The sequence below is a fragment of the Branchiostoma floridae genome, chromosome 19 (assembly GCF_000003815.2).
Source record: "Branchiostoma floridae strain S238N-H82 chromosome 19, Bfl_VNyyK, whole genome shotgun sequence".
In the NCBI taxonomy this organism is placed as follows: Eukaryota; Metazoa; Chordata; class Leptocardii; order Amphioxiformes; family Branchiostomatidae; genus Branchiostoma; species Branchiostoma floridae.
In genome coordinates this window covers 13,435,372-13,462,089 of record NC_049997.1, presented here as the reverse complement: position 1 = coordinate 13,462,089, position 26,718 = coordinate 13,435,372, and the positions used below count along the sequence as shown (strand labels likewise).

At 39.9% G+C, this 26,718-nt stretch overlaps 2 protein-coding genes across 2 annotated transcripts in view; one reads left to right on the top strand and one right to left on the bottom strand.

The window, feature by feature from the left end:
- Window positions 1-26,718, top strand: part of LOC118406504 (golgin subfamily B member 1-like) — a 53,106-nt gene that overhangs the window by 3,959 nt on the left and 22,429 nt on the right. Inside the window, exons 5-20 of the mRNA XM_035806564.1 lie at window positions 668-814; window positions 1,646-1,762; window positions 2,242-2,406; window positions 2,693-2,926; window positions 3,873-4,082; window positions 13,884-13,946; window positions 17,233-17,494; window positions 19,551-19,681; window positions 20,498-20,615; window positions 22,860-22,963; window positions 23,468-23,618; window positions 23,833-23,979; window positions 24,236-24,328; window positions 25,244-25,485; window positions 25,978-26,073; window positions 26,491-26,619. Of these exons, the coding sequence (XP_035662457.1) occupies window positions 668-814; window positions 1,646-1,762; window positions 2,242-2,406; window positions 2,693-2,926; window positions 3,873-4,082; window positions 13,884-13,946; window positions 17,233-17,494; window positions 19,551-19,681; window positions 20,498-20,615; window positions 22,860-22,963; window positions 23,468-23,618; window positions 23,833-23,979; window positions 24,236-24,328; window positions 25,244-25,485; window positions 25,978-26,073; window positions 26,491-26,619 (2,409 nt within the window). The remainder of the gene's footprint in view (window positions 1-667; window positions 815-1,645; window positions 1,763-2,241; window positions 2,407-2,692; window positions 2,927-3,872; window positions 4,083-13,883; window positions 13,947-17,232; window positions 17,495-19,550; window positions 19,682-20,497; window positions 20,616-22,859; window positions 22,964-23,467; window positions 23,619-23,832; window positions 23,980-24,235; window positions 24,329-25,243; window positions 25,486-25,977; window positions 26,074-26,490; window positions 26,620-26,718) is intronic.
- On the bottom strand, window positions 8,121-10,005 carry LOC118407026 (olfactory receptor 5B17-like). Its single transcript, XM_035807442.1, has one exon. The coding sequence runs from the start codon at window positions 9,808-9,810 to the stop codon at window positions 8,422-8,424; it is 1,389 nt and encodes a 462-aa protein (XP_035663335.1). The 5' UTR covers window positions 9,811-10,005; the 3' UTR covers window positions 8,121-8,421.

Here is a 26,718-nt window from a genome sequence, read left to right as displayed (position 1 = left end):
ATCACTCCAAAAATGAGTTATTTTGGGGTTTTCAATCATTTTTGACTAAAAATGTATATTTTTGGCTTCTATGCCCTTGTATGTACACCAAATGACCTGAAATTTGGTACAAAGGTAAATTGGACATATGACAACAGGACCCCATCAACATTTTCTTCATAGAGCACTTATAAAATGAGTTATTTTGGGATTTTTAGCCATTTTTAACTAAAAATGTATATTTTTGGCTACTATGCCCTTATATTGAAACCAAATGACCTAAAATTCGGCATGAAGGTGTGTAGGACAAGTGCCCACAGTACTTCATTTTCCCTTTGAGCAAACATTACTTCAAATTTTTGAATTTGGGGATTTTTTCAAGGATGAAGATGGATTGCAATATGCTGTATTTGCTCCTAAGCAAATGTCGGCCTTTCTAGTTTTGACATATTTTTCTGGAAAACAAAAGATCCCACTTTTTCTGTAATCACAGTGGGCTCTGTGATATTAAGAAGAGAGTACATGTAGTTTTATGTTTGTAAACATTGAGAAATTAAGATAGGCTTTGGTTGCTTCTTTGAAGAGTTCCCTTTAAAGTTTTTTTGTGATTATACGAAGTACAGTTTGAAATAAAATGCATTTTGTTTTTCACTTTACTTGACGTACAGTTTTTTACTGTATTTCACAGGCATCAGAAGAAAGCAGTGGGGAGAAGCAGTCTATCAACCGAGCACAGATGGTTGTGTTGAAGAAAAAACTGGAAGAAAAGACAACCCAGCTAGAGGAGAAGCACAAAGAACTGGCAGGGAGAGAAAAGGAAATTCTACAACAGAAGGTAGTTATCTTGAATCCATGTACTTTTCCAGTGGTTTATTTTGTATAAGGATGAGGCCACATCCTCCTAGGAGCTACTCCAAATAACAAAGCTGCATCTGCTGGGGCCATCTTACATGTGGTAGTTTCTGCACCTGTGGGACTATGAGCATCAGTAGATGAGAGGGTGGAGAAGGATTTGCACACCCCTCCTTCACCTTAAAAAGTCATGTGCAGGTCAGGCAAACAGGTCACCACACCCAACTCGGCAAGTGACTGTTTGCCTGCTCATCTGTCTAAAATGACAGGAGAATTCAAGGAGGCAACGGTAGGTTTTTCCGGTGCTTCTTGAATTCCAGGTCAAAACAATTCTGCAGTACAGTTGTAATGCATTGGTCACCATGAAAACTTACAAAATGAAAAAAAAAGTACCATTTAAGTTTCAAGATTTACTGTAATAATATCCAAGTTGATTCTTCTTTTTTTTTTCAGCAAAGAGCGATTGTCTTGGACTTGGTTTAAGATTATACTGTAGATTTCCTAAAAAACTTTTTAGCAGTTACTGAAGTTCAAATACGTAATACAGATGTTAGGAAAACTGCTCATTTGCCTGCAATCTTTCCAAACCAAGCATTTCAAATGTATTGGCATGTCAGTGTTTAGTGTACAGAATATGTAATGTTTTATGCAAATGGCTGCATTTGAAGCTCAAGTAAAGACCACTGAGACTAAGCAAGTTAGTCATTATGACAGGTGCATGTGTATTGGTGATGTCACAGTTGTGCACGCACATTGTCGTGTCAGTGCTAACTGTGTACACGTATGATTGTGTAATACTATTTTTGCCCACTAGGCTGAACTGGAAGCTCAAAAGAAGACCATCGAGGCTAAGGAAGAAGTTATCGCACATTTCCAGAGCGGTGCTGCAAGAGCAGGGACTTCAGAAGGGGAAGAGGGGGAAAATCCTGAGGTGAATATTAAAGAAATACCCCAAATTACATCATCATAGTCCTATATTTTATTAAGTAACATCTTCTCTCATAATCTTGCTAGATACCCTTATAAGATCACTACATGACAAAAAAAGTGAAATTTAAGACATTTACTAATGCAGCATCACTAATCTACGAGGTATGCTTACTTATGATACCCTGGTGCTCAAGACATTCTTGATGAGGCCTTGATAGCTATTTAATACAACATGTATTTTTAGCATAGTGGCCTTAGGTCACCTGGCAGAGTTCACATTACAAGTAGACACTGGTTTAATTGGTGCAAAGGAGACTTGTATCTAATTATTAGCATGTTAAGGGTATATGAACTATAACTTTGGCTTGAATGCATCATATTATAAACATGCCAACCTTCTTTTATACTTGTAACAGTCTTATGGTGGCTTGCTCCTAATGCTAAAAGCATCTGCATCTGTGCACTAACGCCCCCTTGCAGGAGTCTGCTAAACTGAAGGAAATGTATGCTCAGATGGTGTATAAGGACCGGTTGGTGATGGAGCTAAACAACAAAATTCTTGAGCATGAGAAATCTGCGCTCGACCTTCAAGAGCACGTCAAGGAGAAAGAGGAGGTCATTCAAGGTCGTAATAAAGCCATACAGGTCTGTTTCTATATATCACTTTGCTTACATTTTGTATATATCTACATGTGTGCATCTTTTTGGGACAGCTTTTGGGATATTGGATTAACAATGCTTAATATGATCCAACTAACAATTATAAGACAAATGAATATTTTACTTAGAATCTGTGTAACTCACAATCCTGAGCAGTATGTATTGTAAAATGACATACATTACATATTAGATACAGTCAACAATAGAACAAGCTTAAAAAATGTCAAATATTTATTTTTTGTTCTTGTTGTTTTTCCAACTCAAATCACAGTTGCTGCAACAGCAGATAGCGGAGAAGGAACAAACCATTTCAGACCAGGGGGCCTTGGTGGAAAAGCTGACCAAGAAAGTGGAGGATATCGAAGAGCGAAATGGCGTCCTTGCCGAGCAGCTAAGAGAGAAGGAGGCACAACTGAACACCGAGATCGAGAGCTTCCAAACGCTACTGACAGAGACCCGGCAACGTTACGAGGAAAGGCTTCAGGAACGAGAACAGGAAGCAAACGTAATGGATCTTTCACCTTCATTCAGATAAGGATCTTCTTAACCCTTAAACTACCAGAGTTTCAGCCTTATAAAATGCTATCAGTGCCAGGGTTTGTCGCTGACCTCCAAAAAGAAACCCCCGAACAAGGTCGAAGTCCCTAACTTCCGGGGTTCGTGCGCTACGCGCGCACAAAGCTGCTACTGTAGGGTAATACGTCATCCGAGATATATCCAGGCTTGGCAGTTTAAGTAATAAACAGTACAGTTATCATCAATTTGAAAATGGTTTCTTTAAAAAAAATGTCCAGACAGATTTTCACCAATTTTTAGAGATGTTAATTCCAGGTTTTACAACAGATGTTAATGACTGTGACACCTAAATCTTTAAATACATGTATCTAACTCCAGGCATTGTTTGAAGTAAATCAAATCTATGTTAGCCTTGTTCACTTTAGTCCACTCCCAAGAGTAGAGACATTCGGTAGAGGACTAAGGCTGGACTAAGGTGAACAAGGCTGGACTCCAGGCTAAAACTATTATGGCATATTAGGAAGGATGCTCCTAACACTCTAAGTGCTTTAAATTTTGCGGGGATTTAATTTCACATTAGTGGAAAAATGGAGTTTTCGCTGTTGTTTAAAGTTTGCGGCAGCGCCATAGACTGTAGTCAAAAACTATTAATAATGGAAAAATGTTCGCAGTGGGTTTAAGTTCACCGTGAAGTGGCCACCGCAAAAACCGTGAACGTAAAACCACCACAAACATTTTTGCATTTACAGTATGTAGTTAGTGACAATGAATTTCACTCTATTGTAAAATGCAGTACATGTAGTTGCAACAGGAACTAACAATGTTATAGACTCTACTGCTAATTCCCTTTGTTATCCTGTCTATATCTATGTACTATGTAAACCAATGATGGTGAAACAGAGATAGTTTCTGAACATTTGATAACTGTTTTTCAGGAGATGCAGACTAAAATGCAGGAGTTAAGACAGGAGCTGGCCAAGGGAGATCAAGCAGACGTGCTGCAGAAGATTTCTAGAGAGTTGGCCGAGAAGGAAGAAATCCTGACCGGGAAGACGAAAGTGATCGAAGTCCTGCAGGCTGAGATGGGGGAGAAGGAAAGGAGGATTCTGGAGCAGGGCTCCAAGATGCAGTCCCTAGAACAACAGGTAGGAGGCGCTGTGAACACATCAGTCCTGCAGATCCAGCATTATAGATTGTACCCATATCTCCATCTTGGTGTTGAATATTCACTTATCCCAAACTGTGACTTTATGACAGGTTAGAAGCTGTATGAAGAGTAATTTACCTCCAGGAAAAATGGAGGTATGGTTTGCAGTATTTCTGTATGTGTGTGTGTTTGTCTGTCTGTTTTTCAGCACTACTTAAGAACCTCTGTTTGGATTGTGATGATATTTGGTATGTGTTTTTTTTGGCTTTTCTTGGCATCTCAAAGAAAGAGGGACTTAAATTGTCTCAAGTTTCAAGAGCCCAATGAGTTGAGGAGTGATTCAAGTCCATGTAAATGCGGACTACAATCATGTATTAAATAACAGTCTGGTAAAATTACTCTAGAAGGCACTGAATGGCTAGGTTAGTTGAAGCGAGGTGGAGAAGCAATGGGTTTGATTCCAGGTATTCCTGGCTACATGCACATCATAAACATATATGGTCTCCATTTTTCTATATTGCCCATGGTAAAATCCTGATAAAAATCAGCCCTACAGCATTGACTACAGCTAAACAGTCCTATGGCTAGATGTTTTATCCTTGGGAAAGGACTTAACACAACTTTCCTCACTCCACCCAGGTGTAAAATGGGTACCTGAGTTAAGTTGTGGAGGTAAAAGGTGGAACAAGGAGAGGGTTGGGCTCCGCCTTCCAATACCACACCCTAGACACAGTGGATAACAATACACACTGCACCTATGGCTTCATAAAGTCCATAGGAATTATTTTCAACTAAGGCAGCCCACAAAAAAAGAGTAATACATGCATTTTCCAAAGATTTATTTAGGGGAGCCAATACATGTTCCACAAGCCACCAGCTTTATTGCACTAGAACTGCATGGCAAACAACATATAAGGAAAAAAAGGGGAAAAAATGTTGTGGTTCCTGTTTCCCGACCTACCCTCGAGAAACCTGCCGACCCTAGCTATTTTTTTGGTGTGGGCAGTGGAGTCACAATCATAGTTTCCAGAATTTTTATTCAGCCTGCTTCCTGTTCAAGTAAACAAAACTGCTTGTTCTATCTGATAAAGGATAGATGAAGTCAGAAACAAACAGATACATTCCTACTTACTGACTCTAATTTTTTCAGGACTGAAACAGGATACACAACATTTTTTCCTAGGCCAAAGTGGGAATATTACAGTGCATAATAACAGACTGACCCCATAGCTGTCACAGTGTAGAAATGCTAGATAAAAAGTTAAACATAAACATACAAATATTTCACGGACATGCAGCCACTCTCACTGCAAATTGCCATGCTACTATTGGTTGAATCACTAATTATGATTGACAGCCTGGATGGGCCTATTCGAGATTGAAGGTACAATCTGTGAAAGATGCATAAGTTACGTATACAGTGCATTGAAAACAATAATGAGGAGCTACATACTGAATCTTAATGCTCAGTCTATTAAAGACCTTTGTTAATATACTTAAAGGGAGGAGCCCGTGTTCACCACATTTTTCGATAAATCATTGTTTTCAAATGGAAGTGTAATGAACCATTCCATTTTCTTCTCCATAGATTGTCACTTTTGTAGATATGAAGAAGCTTGTGTATGCATATTGTACTTTGGTGTTCCATGTTAAGATTAACCACAAAAGTAATATCAGAGTCTTTCCTTTCCAGTGTAGAAAATTTAAAAAAGTTTGATAAGTGGCGAACTCATGGTACCGGTACAGTGGCAAACTCGGGGCCCCTCCCATTAATGTTTTAGATTTAATATCAGGAACTACCGTCACAATAATTTTTGGCACATTTCTCATCTTAAGCTTGTCCATTTTCTGTACAGGATCAAAGACAGGGCTGTCTCCAGCCTTAAGTTTTTTCTGTTCTATCTGCTCATTACCTGGGAGCCCATTTTGTGCTTGACCAAAAGTAGCTTCTTGAAATATTATCATGCTTCACCTCAATTGAGAATGATAGCTTTACCTTTTTTTGGTTAATAATCATTGTTAAATCTGTCATAAATACATTTCATCAATTTAAAGGTACAAGTACAGACTTTTGGGATGCAATTTGGTGAACTTTCATAAAATCCCAAAAAGGAAATTTCCATCCTGGGACAGAGAGATGGGTCCTGGAAACAGCCCTGGTCAAAGGTCAATTAATGGCCAACTTCAAACACATGTAAACAAGCCTACATATATATAATTGTTCCGTACAAGGCATGACAACACAACACAATTTCTATTTCTATTTGAGTGCTCTACAAAGATAAAATGTTCTGTACAAACAAGTAATTTGAGATTTTCGAACCACTTCTTTTTTCCTCTAAAAAAATTGTGTTTCCTGATATCTAATGAGGCCATAACAATTTAATTTGTTGCTTCTCGGATTTTAAAAACAATTAAAAAATATGCTTAACTGTAACAACATTTATGAAAACAAAGCCAGAGGATCAGTTTTTGCCTTTGGTGCACTCAGGTTTATGGAGTGAATACAGTCATATTCAAGTTTTCCTCCCTGCCCTATGCCAGGGGTCTCCCCAGAAAATTTTAGGGGAGTGGTGCTGGAGGCCGCGCTGCGGCCGATGCAACGTAACGCGTGGCTATGAGGGGGGAATGGTTCGGAGAGGCAGGATTCCTGGAGAAGCTGTTGCATTTTGCCTTAATGAATCACAATTTGAAGCCTTCCCCTGACACTTAAGCTTTAAATTCTTTCAAATTCAGACCAATTGACTTAAGTACTATAATACATGTCCAAGTTAAGTACACTTTCAATGCAAACTATAAGCTATATCTATTGAAATATAAAAAGAAATGCAACTTGACATGTTAATTAATCTAGGACTAGTAGGAGGCTCTTTTCAACAACAAACAAAATAAAAGCTTATCACCCGCATTTATACAGTAAAGTTTTCCACCATTCTAGGCCACCTTGCTGAGTGAAAATTGCATACAGAAATGTCACAAAACCAGAATTTTTGATGGGAAAGAAAGGCAAGAGATACATTTTGGGTAGAAATCATGGCAAATCACCATATAGGAGCCTTTTAGAAGCTTGGCACCACTACTAGCAGCACAGTCTGGTGCTAACATAAAGATAAACAAGATCTATTGTCTGTTTTTTCTCAGTCTTCCTTGTCTTGAAAAACAGGTTTTTTAATGAGATTATCATATGCGAAAGTCACCAACATCTATTGTCTACACGCATAACAATAGGACAAAAACAAAGGAGTGTGATTTTTGCTGCCAACCCAAGCCCACTGACACAAAGGAAGGGTGAATGTGTCCATTTCTCTGCAAAATATGAGACCTCTCTCACTCAAACTTCAGGGAATTCAGTTGTTTTTTCCTCCTAGTTGCCCTCAAAAGACATAGAGAAACCCATAGAATTGAAACTTGGGGGGAGTGGCGCCAGGATTTTCGGGAGTGGCGCAGCGCCGTTGTTCCACTCTGTAGGGAGACCCCTGCTATGCTGTTGTGATGTTCGCTTGCTACATTTTTATTTTTAAAAATCTGTTAACCAAGGAAATCAATTTGGCCTGACCAACCCTAGCAAAACCTGCGAGTCCTAGCTTTTTTTATGGTGGACTGTTGGCAAAGGACATGAAATTGGAATTCAAATCAATCTGACATCTGACTAATGAAAACATTGTAGAGTCGTTTTCAATATTCTTGAATGGTTGCAATACAAAGTGAATATAGCTGGGTTCTCTTTTAATTTTGATATCTATACTATAGCTACATCATGTCTGTCTGACTAATGTTGTTTGAATATGATATTGACAAAACCAGTTGAAAATGCCTGGGACAGTACCCCAATGGATCTTAGTCTTTTGGGATTATTTTGGCCAAAATTTTGTACTTGTTAGACCTTAAGGGCTTTAGTCAGAAACAAATTAAAACAATTACTCTCCGAGCCCCGATATAATGGCTGCATCAATACATGTAAAAGCATTCCTCGTACCACAGCATTGTGTTAAGACTTTTAGCCAGAAGATTGTTTTCCTACATGTAGGTGGTATGATGCTGAAACAACCTTCCATTTTACCCTGTAGATGTTAAGTAAATAGACACGTCTTAAGGATTGATACAAACAAGCCTACCTCTGTCCTTTTGGATGGTGATGATATCCTGCACTGATCATACTCCTTGTCCAAATATCATAGTTTTCTCACATGTGTTTTTGATGTATGTTGCAATGTACTTGCATGAACACAGTTATTTTTGGGTAGTTCTGCAACTGTACCAATTTTTTCAACAGTCTCTTTTCGTTCTTCTTTGAGTTCCTTCTTGCGGTGTCTCTTTTTTCATGGTTGTCTTTTGTTTCACTGCCACGCCACCTTTGGACGCGCAGGTGGGGCCATTAAAGTGTGTCTTGCTGTTGCCTTGTCCATCTCGGCGGTCACTGTTGACGTACATGTCGGGGCGTCCGTTGGTTCGGCATCCAAGTTTAGTTGTCCGGGAAGTCCCGCCACATCCTGTCCAGGACATGTTGTTGGCTCAGCGTGTACCTCTGCCTTTACTGTTATCTGGAATGGTCGTCTCTGTGAAGCAGTCTTATGGCCACTGCATTCTGTAGAAGGTGCTAGTCCTGGGCTCATGCCTTCCTTTGTTGTCTGTGTTGGAAAGCTTTCTTCTTGGTCAGAAGGTATACACACATCCTCTGCTGTTGTCTTCGGGCCTTCCCCAGAGGTTTGAGCTGGTGCCAGTTCTGTGGCCGGAGCCCGATGCCTGAGACCGGTGATAGTGGCTATCTCCATGTCCCGATGCCGCGGGGCCAGTACCACAGGTGGGATGTTGGTTGGCAGTCCACACAGCTCCTTAATGGCTCGACGGAAGTCTGGGAGCCGGAAGCTGTAGATGATGGGGTTGGCCACGGATGATACCGTCAGGTACAGGAGAGAGGACACGTGATCAAGGATAGTCAGGACGTATTGGGACCTCTGTTCTTCACTGATCAGAACTCTTATTGCCACCTGGAAAATGACAGTGGCTACGGAAATAGCCCAAACAGTAGCTTGTGGCGCCATCATTTTGAATGCCTTGGTCTGGAAGACCCACAGGTCGCGGTTCTCATCCCTTTCCTGTTGTCTCCTGGCCTCCTTAAAGATGCGGCAGTAGAGCATTGGGACGGAGACAGCGGCAGTTGAGAAGAGAAACAGGTTGATTCTTCTGAAAATGACAGATACATTGTTTGCGTCCTCACAACGCAGTCCACCGAAAGCCACGGGCGCTAGTCCAAAGAAAAAGGAGAAGGCTCTGATGGTCACGATGCCCACAGTCACGCGTTTTGTGGTGACTTTGTCATGGTAGTGAAGGGGATTGCACACAAAATAGTACAGATCTACCGCCATCATGAGGTATGTACCATACGTGGATACCAGACATGGTGCCCCTACCAGCATTCTGCCCGAGCACATCAAATATTGCCCGCTGACGTCTTCACGGAAAAGTGCGTAGATTCGGACGGGAATCATGCAGCTTGTGAAGATGATGTCGTCCACAGCCAAATTACAACGAAGGAAGTGACTCGGTTTTCTGAGATGCTCTTTTTTCCAAACCAAGAAAATGACTAACAGTCCGCATCCTACCGACAGTACCAGGCTGATGATGAGGTATGCTGTCTGGAGATCACGAAATGTTGAGCCGATAGATAAAACGTGGTCGATACCATCTGTTTCGGATGGATCGTCGGTTGCTGTTTCTTCTTCCATATCGATAGCCTTTGCTTAGTCAGGAGTACATGTAGTGTTCTCCTTTCTGTTTAGCTGGCAAGTGAGGGCGCAGCAGTATACTCAATGGCAATTGATAGGAAAAAGTTATTCTGGGCAGAACTGTGGTATCTTAGGCCATGTTGAGTCAATTGTATGGATGACATCATCTGATGCGAGCAATTGCCACTGAAAGTCTGTCAAAAATCACTATGCAATCAAAGTGGCCAGGAAGGCTGAACAAAATGATTTAACACATAGACTGTGATAGGCAGGACAATACAGTCATTAATTTTCTTAATTTTTGTTTTTTCACATCTTTGTCTTTTGAGTTGACTTTGCCATTCTAGGACATCAGTATCTGTTTTCTGATATTTCTGCAATTTACAGTACATAATTTTTATATACATGTAACGCTAGTTCACCTTTATTCGCGGGGTAACCTTTATCTGTTGCATTCAAGACTAGGGTATTCCGGGATATCAAGTTGACGGACAGTGGTTTCAAACTGCAATACGTAACAGAAATGCAATTTGGAACCACTGTCCATCGACTTGTTATCCCTAAATTCCATGTTGTAGTAGTAAAACGGATATAGTTTAACTCGCGAATAATGGTGAACTAGCGTTAGTTGATTAATATTCATTTTGCAGCTGATTTTGTGTCATTTTGCAGCATGGTCAAAAACTTGTTTTTTTAAATTTGGAAATGGACAAAAATTGATGTTCCTGCAGATGTCATCAATATTCTGTACACATGTCATGTAGTTGAATCAACACGGCCTTAGTGAGAAAAAAATTTCTTTGTGATAACTTATATGAATGAAGCTTCTCTTTTTCATCAAAGATATTCAGCAACTGGTCTGCAAGTGAATTTTTCTAATAACTGTTGTAATTAGCAACTTCTGTACCCGAGCCTTTAACAGTGGACATGTCAATCATTTTCAGATGATTCTGCACAATTGTCTCAGACATGTAACATGACAGGAATTTCCTACATTTTCATCAAACTGTTTTTCATGGTTAGGCCACGTTGATTTGATTATATGGATGACATCCGCGCTCGCACCAATTTTCGGCCATTTCCAAAAAAAAAAGTTTTCGACCACACAATAAATTGTGCAAAGCAGCTGTAAAATGAGCACAAATATTCCGTAGATTGAAAAAAAAGTATCAGAAAACAGATAACTAATGCCATATATAGAATGCCAAAATGAATCTAAGGTCAAAGAATAAGATGTGAAAGGACGGAAAGAAAAAAAATCTATTGTTGGTTGGGGGAGGTACCAGTACAGAAAGTTCAGGTCCAGAGGATCATGGTATACCATACTATGTGTGTTTAGTCCTATGTTCAACCTTCCTGGCCACTTTGATTTCATACTGAAGGCAACTTTTTTTTTTTGGCCAAACTTTTTTTTTATTCGCTCGCTCGCATCAGTTTTGGAGTTCCCGGAGGATGTCATCTATATAATCAAATCAACATGGCCTTATATAAAAATGTATAGCATGATGCAGTTACTAGAATATTTTAATTTGTTATTCAGGAAACATGAGCATAGGATATTTGGACTGGTGTTGCTTTAAAGGTTTTCCAGCGACAGTTGATTGCAAAATTATTGCAATTGTTAGACGACAACTGATGATGCACGTCTCAGCGGTCCAATGATGTTTCTTTACTACCAGACGGTCCACTAGATTCAGATTCAGATTTTATATGCAAAGAAATAGCAGGTAACGTTACATGAGATACACTCAGTGTTACCTGAAATGCGTCAATGATCACATATCATCCGTCAATAATAAACTTCAGGAATAAACATCATAAAAGTTCTTGATGTTGTCAAATTAATACATGTAACATCTATTATCATAATACCGGTACGTTTACGACGATTTCTCGAGCCATACTGATTTGACAAATTGTCAACGCATCATTTTCTCCAGTTACATGTTGCTGTTATAGGTTACCCTTGCCACTTCTTCTGTGTAACTTTTCTGCCACTCTTGTCCTGCTAAAAGCGTAATGTTGTAATTGTAACACGCCGCGGAATTACACGGCGAACGGGCGCGTGGTTGGGAGGGGGTAAAAAATACCGGTAGGAAGAAACACGGCACAATTAACTGCCGCTATGTACATTTATACATCCTCTGATGTTCCTTCCTTTTCTGTCAGTAAATGCATAAATTTAAACATAAACCTGCGCATACAAAATGTCATGAGAAAACGGACGTATACTGTCAAGAATTTTCATTTAACTTTTGTCTGTCACAACCGCTATGACGTAACACTTCACTGCTAGCGTAGATATAAAAATGGCGGGAAAATGGCTGCGTACGTTCAATTTTGCCCATTCAGCCGTAGATCCGGGCTATTATGCAACGGTTCTTCACACTTTTACATGAGTTGTAGGTCACCAACAGAAATTCAAGATTGTTGTTGAATCATGTTCGACTTGTGCCGTGAGCGTGTGTAATTATGATATACAAATCTGGCAATGAATGTGACAGTGTGTTCGTCCCACGACGAGCTGCCTACCCCGAAAAAGATACTGAAAACTTTTGGCCTTGTTGTCTTCGAATGCATTGTTATCGATGCTTTGTAAATGATGTATTGGACACCTAGATGTCTGAAGTGTGCACAGCTTAGAAATAACTATTGTTGCATGTGTAGATCTCTTTAAGTTCCAGTATTTTTAATCTACCGGTATAAGTCTTACTACCGGTATTATGCCAATGCATGTTACACATGTACCTAAAAATTAACCTCTACATGTAACTATCAAAAACTAAATGATGCGAGAGGAAGTGATCGAAAAAGTTTTCACAATCTTGTTTACTCAGAGCTTCAATTACATATCATTAATAAAGACAAGGTTATCATAAAAGTTAAAAGCTATGTTAACAACAAGTGTAAGGCTTGACAAGAAACTATTGACTGCAAAGATTTAAGTCTAGATTTCTACTTTATTTTTATTAATTTTTTTATCATATAACCCACATAGGTTTTTACATAACTTGATACTAACTGAGCTATCCTTAAGGCCACAGCAATGGATGATACCCACACGCTCGTAATTTTTGCCTGATTTCAGAAAAACATCTTTGGAGATGGTCAACATGACGAAAAATGACCAAAAGGTGCAATTGTGTTGTATTTGCGGCCTAATGGTACTTGTAGAAGTGACACTACCGTCATGGTGGTAGCCATGAATGCAGTGTTGTAGAAGTGAAACTTGTTGGATAGTTCTAATTCTAAAGATGGCACCAATATGGAAGCCATGAGTGTAGTTGCCAACTTTGTAAGTGATACCAATCTACCATACTAGTGTCAATTTTACTACAGCAGTACACATCTCGAATACAGGTCAATGAATGCCTTGTTGGCTGTGATACCATGTTTTGTCCCTTTAATTCCTTGTTACAACATCTATTTTGAAAATGTAAGCAGCCATCTTGTTTTTTGTACCTATCTTGTTTTTTTGCCCTTTTTATCTCACTATTTCTGCCGTTTGCTGAGGATGTTATCCATAAAATTTACTTGCTGTGGCCTTAGTACAATGTATTAATAGTACTGTACAAATGTATGAAATCAATGTACAATGTTACAGTGATGAATATGACATTGCTTCTTCTGTCTCGTACTGCCTACATTTGTATGATGTATAATACATGTAATTTGTTATTGCCTCTGTGTGTAGAGCTTTAATTCATCTGTTTGTGTTGTTGTGTGCTCATTGTTATTTGAATGAAAATTTTGTGTGCTTGACAATGTTGTTAATTTTGAATGAAAATGTTGTGTGCTTGTTAATGGGCACGTTAAAGAACCCGCCACATGTGCGATGGTGCGGTGTGAGCGGTTCAAAACCTACAGTACCTTGGCGCACCTGGGGCAATTACTGTCGTATTGAGGTCACCTGAGTGACGCCGAATGGCAGCTCGCTCCAGACACTTGCGATTTAGCCCCGCCTATTGTAAGCTCCTCGTAATTCAGCCCCTGGCTGCAAAGAGTGAGTAGTTGGCCTACCCAATAACAATAACAATAAATAACAATAAAGTTTTAATTTATCTTCAACACAGATTGTCTCCTGGGAGCAGCAATATCAACAGGTACAGTCTACATGGACAGACCGACATCAGCAGGTTAGTTGATAAGTTAATAGGTTTGTCTCATTAATTGGTTAACTGATTAATTGATAGGTTATCTGAATAACATCTCCAGATGATATTATTTTGACAATTTGGTGTATTGTGATATTTCACAGTTTGGATGTGGTAGTCAGGTTTGTTTCGTAAAGCAATATTACTGTAAATGCAGAAACTTTCGCGGTAGATTAATATTCGCGGTTTTCGCTGTGGCCGCTTCACCGCGAACTTCAAACCATCGCGAACATTTTCCCATGGCAGTAAGAGACTACAGTGCATGGTGCTACCGCGAAATTAAAACCACCACGAAAAGTCCCTTTTCCCGCTACCGCGAAATTAAATTCCTGTGAACTGTAATGTATTTACAGTACTAAGGGACCGTACGGCATTTAGCGAGGGGGGAGGGCCGGTCGCCAGGGGGGGGAGGGCCAAGCAAAAAAATATTTTGCCAGGGGGAGGGCCTAGCAATTTTTTTTTTACTTGGGGGGAGGGCCAAGCAAAAAAAAATAGCTTGGTCTGCCAGCAAAATATGTCCCTTAAAATTCAAGAAACGGCGTTTCAGAGGATCAAGATTTCAAAATTTTTCTGGACCTCTGCAAGGGATTGCCCGAGGTTGGCGCTCGGGATACAGTGAAAATGCGAAAGGGAGGGGGCGGGGCTTATGCATGACGCCCTCGAAAACCTTCTTCACGCACAGAAATGTTATTAAACTCTAGATTAGTCTGCAACCAAAATTTACCCCTGTCTTATTGCCCTCAAAATGTAAGAAATGGCGTTTCAGAGCTCGAGGGTAAATATTTGCAAATTTCCCTGGATCCCTTTTGACGTGACCGGCCTCGCGCCTTTGATGACCGACATCGTGATAATGTGTTTGGGGGGGATTTAATTTTGTATTTCTAATTTGAAATGCTATTAAAGTTAGCTTTGTTTGTCAGCAAAATATTTCCCTCAAACTGAAGGAAATAGCTTTTAAGAGGGTCAAGATTTCAAAATTCTCCCGGACCTACCTTGCGATTCTTCGTGCCTTTGGCGCCGAACATGGTGTTCGGAACGTCGTTCTCAAAAACTTGAAACCCTCGTTTTTTTTTCATAGAAATGTCATCTAACCAGCAAATTTTCCCATAAAAAAGCAATGCAGGAAATCGTGGCAAAAAAAGCGTGGCATTTCTAAAAGATCTCCTGCAAGTCTGCGGTCTCACGCCCGCCGGCGGCTAGAGAGAGGCGACCGGTCTTACCCCGCCGTGGGAAAATCAGCGTCACGCGTCGGCGCCCCCCTCCCCACTACAGTTTTGGAAGTCGAATCGTGCTGTCGTTTTGGTTTTCATTTTCCCCCCGATTTACCGTAAGTTATTACCACCACAGAACGAAGAAAAAGTCCAAAATATATGTAAATAGTTTCCGTCAAGCCGCTCTCGCCCGCGCCCGCGAGCTTGCAATACGTAACGTGTTAAATTTAGGGAGCGGGGCGCGCGCCGCTTCGTGGCGCAAATCTACTAGAAATCCAGGTACAAATGCTTTTTAGGTGTTGTTTTAATATCAAAACAATGAAATAGCTTCTATAAAGCAAATATTTATGCCTCTATGAAGCAGATATTTATCCCTCTATTTAGCAGATATTTTGAGCCATTCTGTTTTCCTTTTTTTACTAGGGGTGAGAGATCTGCTTCTCGATGAAAATCATGAAAAAGTATGACGCAAAGCACATTTCCAAATGCGAGAGCGCAGTGTTTTATTGGCGTCTTGAATATTTTTTTCAAAGTCGATAGGAGGGGGGAGGGCCAAGCAAAAATATTTTGTCTTGGGGGGAGGGCCTAGCAAAAAAAATTTTACCTGGGGGGAGGGCCATGCAAAAATTTTTTGACCCGACCCTCTGGCGACCGGCCCTCCCCCCTCACTAAACGCCGTACGGTCCCTAAGACATTAGTATACCGACTAACCCAGTGTAGACAAATTCTAGTGATCTTTTCCTTTCGGCAACAGCCAAGGAAAAGGAAAAAGTAAAGATGTAACTCTACCCAATGTATTTGCTATACAGGGGTCGAAATACTTTTTTTTTTGCTTCATGCAAACTTGCAAGTTGGCAAAAACTTAACGTGCAATTTGAAAAATTTACATGCAAAATACAACTAGTCTATACTGCAATGTTCTAGCCCGCATCCATCATTCCGTCCGTTGGTGGAATTTTGCTGCTCATGACGGATAAGAATTTTGCCCATTGCGTCACTTTTGACGGACTGAAATCGGCTCATGAAAATATAGACAGAACTTCAAATTTTGGAAAGATATCCACATAATCAGCATGTAAATTTGCAGCCATATTTGATTATTTATAACACCTACTGATGACCGGTGACGATCCCCGTCAGATAAACAAAGTATTTTTACTATAGGCCAGGTATTTTCAACATGCAATATTGCAAGTTCAGAATATTTTTATGTGCAAATCTCAAAAATCACATGCAAATTGCAAGTTAACTATGTGTATTTCGAACCCTGACATAGATTAGACACTTCCTTCTGAGTCTAGGAATATTTTGAGTAAAAATGAGAGGCTCTGAGCACACTTAGGCTAGTGCACATTTTCCAAATAGGGGCCTGACCGGGCTGTTTGTGGAAACAAAAAAGAGAAATTTATTTTTTTACCTATAAATATACACAAATAGTGCCCACGACTATTCTCTTTATGTCTTTTGTACATGTAGTTTGATGTCTTTTATATCATAATTTCATTCCCCAAAAATGACCGTCTGGGGCCCTTTTTTAAATGTGACGCAGGCCTGAAAATGCCAGTTGTTGACGTTACTATAGCAAGGAATATTATATTAACAAGTCTTTCATATGGCTCTTGAAATTTTCTAACCTTACTTTTATCAGGCCTTGAAAGACACTCAATATTCAGTCATCTGCCAATTTCTTAATTTTGATTACTATATAGCTACATGTAATACTTACTTTTTTTTAAAACTCATTATCCTTTATGGATGATGAAAAACATAATTTTACAGAAAGAAAATCATGGCACACATACAAAATAAAGACACACATGAGTAACAACAAAACAAACCTAAAATCTGGGAACAAAAGGACTAAGATCACAAAATGTCATGAGAGTACGTATTAGGCAGCTATTAGAGTATAATAATGCATTATTTTTTATGTTTTTAGAACTTTTTAGATACTATGAAGTAAAATTATCATCTATTAGAATATAACCCTTTCTGAACTTTTGGGCTAATTTAGATGCAAATATTTTTGACTTTCTTGACAATTGCGTTTTTGTTAGGTTGTCACTCAAGCGACAGAGAACCAAGAGACTTTGCAGACAGCGCTAGCCGAGAAGACGCAAGCTCTTGAACAACTACACGGACAGATGGCAGAGCTGCGATCGTCGTGCGAGGAAGTCATCAACCAGAATAAGGCGCTGCAAGACGAACGCGTCAAACTTCAAGAGGAGGTTGCGAGAATTCAGTTTGAACGCGAAGAGCGCGAGAAGGACATCATCGCAGAAAACGAACAGCAGCAAAATTCCATTGAGAAATTGCAAGGTATGTTTGTAATTATTGTAGAGAGTCAAGATCATCAGTCATATAAAAAGATTTTAGTTTCTATGTATCCAGGGCTTTAGCCAGCTCGAATTTTTGTTCCGTCAGCCAATTCCCATCGTCGCGAAAACCGCGAAAATGAATTATTCCAGGAGTTAGACGGACTGAATTCGCAAAAGATTATCGTATGCGAAAGGGCGCCGAAACACATTGTCAACAATCAACAATAGCAAAACAAACAGTGTGTAGCTTTTACGGCTGTCCCCAAGCCGCCTGTAGCTTCCAACATGGATTTTTGTCCATCAAGGTTGATGGATTGGTTTTAAACTTCTTCCGTCACACGCAGCAAATTTCCGTCAATTGACGGAAAAACGGACGCTGGCAAGAGCCCTGTATATACATGTAACGTAAGGTTACCAGTTTACGTGCAGGACCAGTTTACGGTCACTTATTGGTGGATGCAGACTTCGAGGTCAATTGTAAAAAAGAAAATTCTCTTGAGTAGGAAAGAAGTACGTTTATATCATCTATGTGTCTTGCCTTATTTATCATATAACTTTGCATCCAGCAAATCACGTCTGAAAAATCCGACAACAATTTACATTTACGCTTGAGTGCGCACAACACTATTACAGATGACCCGGTTCTGATCGTAATTCTAGACGGCTATTTTCGTCCCCTCCTTAAAATCCAACAAACTCTTTATGAATTGAAACATCACCTCAAACCAAACCTGGAGTTCTTATCTCAAGAATGCATGGTGATTTTATGTATGTTGTCCAAGGAAACTCTTATAAACTGCATAAAAACAAGTGACTGTCCTCGCCGAGCGGGTAGTTTTCGAACGCCATGTTACATCACGTGACTTGCGCGTTGGTGCACTGGAGAGCGAGAAATTGTCGCAAGGGGCGCTGTTGTGGCTAATTTATGTGGGGAGGGCACGGCGTGAGCAAGCCACATGTATACTGAACGCGTTTCAAGGCCAGTTCCTATCTATACAGGTGATAACAACATCCAAATGCGTTGCCATTATTATGAGTAGCATTGTGCAAGTTGTCGAACAGCATGGCGCTCTGAGTGGCGTTCTGTTGGGGCAAAGATGACTTACCGATAACGTTTAGCATCGATGCAAAGTGGCGGCATGGCCATATGTAAACAATTTATCCATTGTGTTATCTCAGTGAACTACGTGGGGAACTTTTAAGGGAAATGATCAGATATATGTCCTTTAGAAAAATAACCTCATGGAGAAACACCCAACTGACCGTAAATTGGTCACCCTGGAAGAATTCTTGGCTGCAGACTTGTTTATTAAAGACGCTCGTACGGCGAGAAATCCTCAGAAGAAATATGATGCCACACAGAGCTTGACGCAGACCGACTTTGATGTCTTCCAATTAAGGACAGCTTTTCACTTCCCGGCCTGCGCGCTTTCCGTAAAACGGCATTATTAACAAATCGACCGTAAACTGGTAACCTTACGTTATCTATGTTAAATGGTGAAACCTGATTGATACAACTCAATGAAGTTTGGAGTTGAATGCAGGGCTCAAAGTTATTTTTTGGGACTAGTTGCCCTGGTGCACTTAGCCTATGTACATGTACGTACACAGGAAAAAAATTGCATGATAATCAAAAAGTAGAATGTCAGCAAAATATAGTTTTGTTCATTGCAAACCTTACTGCCTCTCTTCAGGACTTGGTTATGAAATTCTATAGCTATATTCTTTAAAATGTCAAGTAGTGCAACAACCAAAAGAATTTTCATCGAGCTCAATACAAATGTAACGCTAGTTCACCTTTATCCGTAGGGTAACCTTTATCCGTTTTTTTAAGAACAATGTATTCAGGGATATTAAGTCAACAGGTGGTTTTTTTAAACTGCAATATTTTGAAAATATCACAATTTGAAACAACTGTCTAACTGATATCCCTTGATACCCTGTTTAGCAGCACAACGGATATAGGTTACCCCACAGATGAAGGTGAACTAACGTTACCTCATTGAATGAACAAACAAACAAAGATGTTTACTGTGATGATGATTTGTTGTCCTCAGCTGAGCTCCAGGAAAGACAGCAGCACATTAACGACATGGCCACCAAGGCTGAGAACAAGTTTCTGAAGCTGAAGGCTCAGGCTAAGTCCAAAATCACGGCACTGGAGGAGCAAGTCAAACAACTTAGACAGGTAACAATGTCACAGAGTTTCTCATTCTGGATTAAAGTTGAACTGTACAACAAGAATATAGACACTTACTAATAGTTTTTAATGATTTGGTGTACTTAATGTTAGGGATGTTGTACACTATTTTACATTACATATTGTTTTTGCAGACCAAGTCAGTTATGTGTCTGTTGTAAAGTCCAATGCCATTCAAGCTCAGCATACCTTTATGTGTATGTCTATTATGTCGAATCAATAAAAGGAAGGAACTGTTATTTGCACCCAAATTTTGAAAGGTCCAACTCCAGTCTTTGTTAAGGAATGAACTGCTTCTGCGGCATTATATTATGCTGCTACAATGTACGCACGTTTTGGTGAGCAGTGGATCATAAGTTGCAGAAAGTCTATGGCGCCCCCCAGTGTCTGTCAAGGGCTCACCAAGTCACGTGTTCTATCTGTGACGTCACAGTAGCAGTGGATTGCACATTCTTTGACAGAGATTGGTAGAGTCACAATTTTTTCTAGAATCTTCCAATTTCATAAAATTTTGTACCTTACAGTTAACATACATTCGCATAATTCCACCAGGTGCCATTATACCGCCACCTCAAAAAACGTTGTTCTAGAGGCCTTCTCAAGATTGTCTTCTTCAACACCTAAATATCTGAATTGTATTACATTTAGGATGTTTAACATTCGGTGTTCAAGACAATCTTGGGAAGACCTCTATACTGGCGTTTTTTGGGGGTGGTGGTATTATGGCACCTGGTGGAATTATGATTCAATAAAATTTTTACATCGGTCGGTTCGGAAACTCTTTCCTGTCTTTCGTTCCTTCAGTCTGATTCGCTCGCCGACGATGTGGCGACTCTCCGTAACCGGCAGGCAGAGTTGGAGGAAGAGAAAGGTAACCTACAGATGCAGTTAGTGGATTATGAGGACGCAAAGACTCTGCAAGGTAGATTCGCTGGGTCTACAACCCACACCTTTCGCTTCCCTTCCAATCTATTGTGTGTCTGTCTTTATGTGGTCTTTACTTGTACATCTTTTACATGTGTAAACTCTGTCACCAGGACTCTAGCCAGCTCGAAATTTTTTCCGTCAGCCAATTCCCATTGTTGCAAAAACCGCAAAAATTAAGTTAGAAAGACGGAACTGAGACCTTGAAAAACGGGTTTTTAATGAGATTATCGTATGCGAAAGGGCGCCGACACACTCAACAATCATAACAATAGCAAAACAAGCAGTATGTGGCTTTCCGACCGTGGACAGTGTCCCCAAGCCGCATGTAGCTTCCACCAAGGATTTTTATCTGTCAAGGTTGACCGGTTGGTTTAAAAAATTGTCCGTCACACACAGCAAATTTCCGTCAATTGACGGAAAAATGGACGCTGGCTAGAGCCCTGCCTGTCACACAGCACAAAAATTGATTGAACGAAAAGTCTGCAAGCTCCAACTGACATTTTTAACAGTAATGTTTTTTCCCTTATCAATTGTGATTTCAAGGGACTGTTCATTGTCTGAGGGTAAAGGAGCCCTGTTAAATACTTTAGATCATATTTTCAGGTGAAAAATATGCATGATCGTGTGTTGATTTTAAAATTATGGGACCTTCTGACAGTCAACAAATATGGCCTAAGCTTGTTGGCTGTATGATAGGGGCTCATGCAAGACGTGATTATGATCTTAGTGTGGTAACCATCCTTTCAACTAGCTCCAAGTTGCTTCTATCCTTCTCCACAGAATAGCCCAGCACCCTTTCCCAATCAAACGTTTGGCCATTACATTTTGTACATCCTGAAATTGAACTTTTGGGATTGGAATATTTCTCACAAACAGTATAATGCTAACAAGGATCATACTTTTTTGTTGAAACCCTGGTACAAATGTACCTTTACAAGTATCGTGTGAATCAGAGCAACTTAGAACCCTCTCCCATACCTTGAAGCAAATATTCCTGGTATTTGTATCCCTATTGTGCAAGGCTATTCTGCATAGAGGCAATCAAAATTTGCAAACCAGAGCTAGAATAGAATGGATGCCAGGCAGGCTAGATAAAATGATATATTGAAATTTACTATTTTTGCATGTTGTTTTGTAACACGTTTGAATGTTACCTTGCATGTAACGTCCTTGATGTAACCAAGAGCAGATTTCCTTTAACATGTAAATTCCCCCCAAATATGTTGAAGTGATCTTCACAATATTTTGTATTGATTGTTTGTATTTGACTTGGCTACAAATGAATGAAGTGGAGATTTTGTAGTCTCTGTTGGTATAGTTTGAAAAATCATGCTTTATACAGAAGCTTGTAAATATTAGATACATGACGTGTATCATAAAGCTCTGTTTTTGGAAGATACATGTAGCAGAATTTCTTAGAATAGGATCTTTGGTTTGATTTTTTAATCATTCTGAAAATATTCTGTTAAAATATTGCTTTCTCTGTTCCTTTTAGTGATTTTATGCTTTGCTTCCTGTTCCTGTGCTTCCCTTTGTAGAGCCTTTTAGGTAACATTCAGTGAAAAAAAATTGGAAAAGATATTGAGATTTTTACATAATTTTTGTAAATAACATTTGTTTGCGTACAGTATATGATTATATATAGAGTATATGATAATATATATTTGTTAAGTTCTTTGCATTACTGAAAGTGGCATACAGCTTGCATCAAGTTGTTAGTCTAACAGTCAGAGGTTCATTGTAAATTCTGTATAACAAACTTTTCAAATCTACATTCCAATCTAGTATACACTAAATCTTAAAACTTTTAGGTGGTTTTATCTCACCAGTTTTCTCAGTGTCCTCTTCATCATGTATTTATGACATCACAAATATGCATTTCCAATGTATAACTAACTGTACTAATGCATATATATGGATTGTTCCAATCATGAAATCAGTTTTTTACGGTCAGTAGTACTTTGGTAAAAGTGAGGCATTCATGTTGTATTGACCCCACCACATTAATACATGTACGTTTGCCACACTAGATTTAGAAGAATCCAGGACTTTACTCTTTTGTCCTTCTAGTAACATTAGTGTTACATATACATTGTATGTTTGCAAAATGTTTGCTTCTAGTTTTGTAAGAATTTTGACCCTTTTTGTCATGTTTTGGGATGACCCATCATCTATATACTGCATTTTTGATCCCTTCTATCGTATTATTTTGCTACAAAGAGTTTCCACTGTTTTTCAGCTTCCCTTGAAGTGAAGGTAAAAGAACTTGAAGAGGGAGCCCAAAACATGGAGGCAAGAACACAGGAGATGGAACAAGCTAAACAGAAGGCTGAGGCAGACATGGTAAGGATGTAATCATCATCTGCCTCTTCTTCTTTAATTTGTCATACCCAATTGAGGTGAAGCATGATGCGTTTTTCATGTAGCAGTGAGTTATGCAGCACCCTTTTTAAAGCCAAACACACAGAGTCAGCCTTATTCTTTTTGATACTACAAGATTGTAGCCTGGGTACCATCCGGGTAGTAGTTCCCTCCTATGCTCGCTTCTGCTTCCCGTCTGGAGAATTGTACACAGTCATGTACATTCAAACCTTTTGGTGGTGACGTCAGTTAAAGAGCAAATTAAGGAATGTCTTCTAGAGTGCTCGTGCGATGACAACAGGCCCTCTCGCAAGCGGACGGAGGGCGTTTCGGGTGTTGGAACGCCTGATTAAACGAGCACCTGAACCCATTCCTTAATTTGCTCGTCAGCATTCTCGTCCAAAATTTGGACGATTCCAGACGTTAGGAGCTACAGACACAAAGAAACTATTGAAGGTTTAAAATTAGTTTGCTCTTTTTTTTCAGGTGACCTTGAATGAGAGCATGGCAGCCATGACTGAGACCATCCACTCATTACAGAGCATGCTCAGTGAGACGGAACATGCCAAGGTCAAGGCTGAAGAGGAGCGAGTTGCCATGGAGCTGAGGATGGTTCAGGTGGAGGAGGAAAAGGATGGTAAGGTTGCAGTTTGGACAAAACCTGCTAGGTGGCACTAGTGACTTGTTTGGAGAGCTGATCAAATGTTCTTTCAGCCAAAATGATAATTACTGTCAAGTGTTGCTATCTTCTTGAATGCACAGTTGAACTTTGCTGAGAATTACCGTTAAGCGTTGCCATTATCGCTCATGCAGACTTTTACATTTGAATTTCTTGTTTTTTTCTGTCACAGTTTTGGAGAAATCGCAGCATGACTTGAGGGAGCAGGTGTTGAGTCTACAGGCCATGTCAGCTACAGAGGCAGCCGAGGCACAGGCAGCCCAGATCAGGGAACTGGAGGATGCACTGGCCAATGCACAACAACATTGGCAGGCAGCAGGTACCTGCAGTTTGTACAAATTCTGCTAGATGACACCACTGACCTGTATACCTTTGGCCCTCCAGTCCAGTACTGATATTCTATTAGCTGTGTTGCATGGATTTGACACTCTGAAATAACCACCCCCAATGAACCCTGGAATAGAATCTGGGTCTGGATTGTCAAAGTCAGCCCTGAATACATGTACTTGTATTCTAACTTTGCAGAGTATCAACTTACAAAGTTACATATACATGACTGTTTTGTAATATTGCAGAGAACCGATTACACGAACTTCAGAATGGCAATGGAAACGGACTGCTAGCCAGCACTGCAGGGGGTCTGTTTGAGAGTATGGCCCCTCAACAAGGTAAACCCTCATTATGGATAAACTAACCTTTAACCGTTTGCTATAATTATAGTAAGCAACACTAAAATTGATTGGGACTTACCCCAAAATTTTCCGCCGTCTCCATAAGCCTTGTTTTTGGAAGGGACCTGTTTGCTATAGCTTTCGGAACGCGACATCAGAGACAAGTGACTGCAGCAGAGGATTGTAAGTGCCAAATAACCTGTGTTGCCCCCATCTCTGTTCAGAGATGGACGATGGGCACGGATGTACACAGCCTCCTTCACTGACCTCTTGCAAAGAATTCTGGCTCTGAATCAAGGATCTTAACTTTGTCAACCCCTAATCATTTCAGGCATATCAATGATAATACAAGACAGTGGTCAACTTATTCTCTTATTGAAACGTGTAATTGTTCCAAACAGTACAGTAAAACCTGTCTTTATAATGATCACTCAAGGGACATGGTGGACAAAGAAAATGGTAACAGTAGACAGGTGACCACTATAGACGGAATTTTTAATGTTTGGGACACTGGCAAAAATAATCTAAAAAGTGGTCACAGTGGCCAGTTGGTTCTCATTCAGAGGCAGTCACTTAATAAGTACAGGTTTGACTAATCTGAAATATCTTACTTGTAATGATGATAAAATACATGTACTGTAAATCTTGAAACTTTTGAAGTGGTTTTATTTTGTGTTTTTTGCGGTGACTTCTCCATAGAAGTCACAAATTCATCACACCACGAGTATGTCTCCCTTTTGACAACTGTATTACAGTATTGTTTTGACTGCATTTTTTTTCAAACACTGTGAAAACGCCTCCTTCCCTCCTACCTGAAATAAAACGACTGCAAAAGTGAATGAATTTACAGGAGTGGACAAATTTGTCAAGCAGCAAGCATAACACTTATGAGTGTGATGTTTTATTTTCTAGATGTGACAAGTCAAGTAGAGATGCTACAGTCAGAACGGAGCAACCTCAAAGAAACCGTGCAACAGCTTGTTGAAGAGAAGGAATCTCTGGAACACAGACTACAGGAGGCAGAAGAAAGGCTGACCCAACTAACAACCATCCAGGCTGAGCGAGACGACCTCTTGCAGAAACACGAGGAACTGCAGCAGAAATCATCAGCCTTACAAGAACAGGTGGAAGCTTTGAAACCTGCGTCTGAAGGGGTGAGACTTTGCTTTTGCACTGTAGCTATTAGTGTTTGTAAAACCAATGATAAGAAGGTACAAAGTTTTACGATTACCTTTAAACACAATACATGTATTTATCCTATGAACAAAGTACAAAATGGTGTGTAGTTGATGTACAGGGTTATACCGCACTGTTGGTTTATACCGCCCCTTACGGGATGACATACCCTTTTGTTGGCTAATACAAGACGGGGATGCGCCTCCGGGTGAATGATGTACATGTACATGTAAGTCACTGTGTGGCTAATACGAGACAGAGGTTTTCCAGACCTCCATTCGGGTGGTTTGTAGTAAATCAACAACTCCAGACAGAAGGATCTGTACCATCGCACACTGGGGCATGTGCCTGTGGTGGGTTTTTTTAACACGCGTGGGGTGTGGCTCTCCCCAAACACGTGACTTACTGGTAGCTCTCAATGTCATATATTCTCACAAGCGACAAATTTTCCTTTCATGTTTGTTCCACAGAAGACTGTTAGTGAACTAGAGGAAGAACTGACAACTCTCAAACAGCAGGTTAAGGAACTGCAGGAGAAGCAACAACAGGACCAAACTCAGCATCAGGTTTGTGCACTCAGATTCAAGAGATTGAAACCGTAATTGTTGCTATAGTTTTGTAAGTACTAATCATCTTCAGGTGCTAAGACTTTTGTAACCACTGAAGGGAGTTGAAGAAAATGGTCACCATATGATATATAGCCATTGTAGACTGGGTTTGTAATGCTTGCCCAGTTGTCAAACTTTAAAATAGCATTTTTGTCAGTACGTGTAATATGTCTGCTGTTCTTGTGATCATACTGCAATGTATAGGAATCAGTTGAAGTTCACAGGTCACTGAGCCCAGCTTAGATATGATAAATGATAAAAATTTAATACATTTTCTGATAGAAAATATTTGTAACCCTCTTGAATTATCAGGTAGCTTTCTAGCAATCAATAAATTTGAAACTTTACTGAATTGTTTAATTATGGCTGTTCCAGGAACAGGTTACCACCCTATCAGAACAGCTAGAGTCTGCTATGACTCAGGCAAGTTCCTTGCAGGAGCAATTGACTGTAAAGGAGGGGGAACTCCAGGAAATGGCACAGCAACTCAACCAGAAACAACAGGTCAGGATGTACAATTTACAAAATTCGGAACCAAGCTTCAGAACCAACTATTCTTACCTTCCTACAATGTATTTCTCAAAACACTGTATATTATTTCTC

Coding starts and splice junctions, on each gene's coding strand:
- LOC118407026 (XM_035807442.1), bottom strand. CDS start 9,810: ATGGAAGAAGAAACAGCAACCGACGATCCATCCGAAACAGATGGTATC.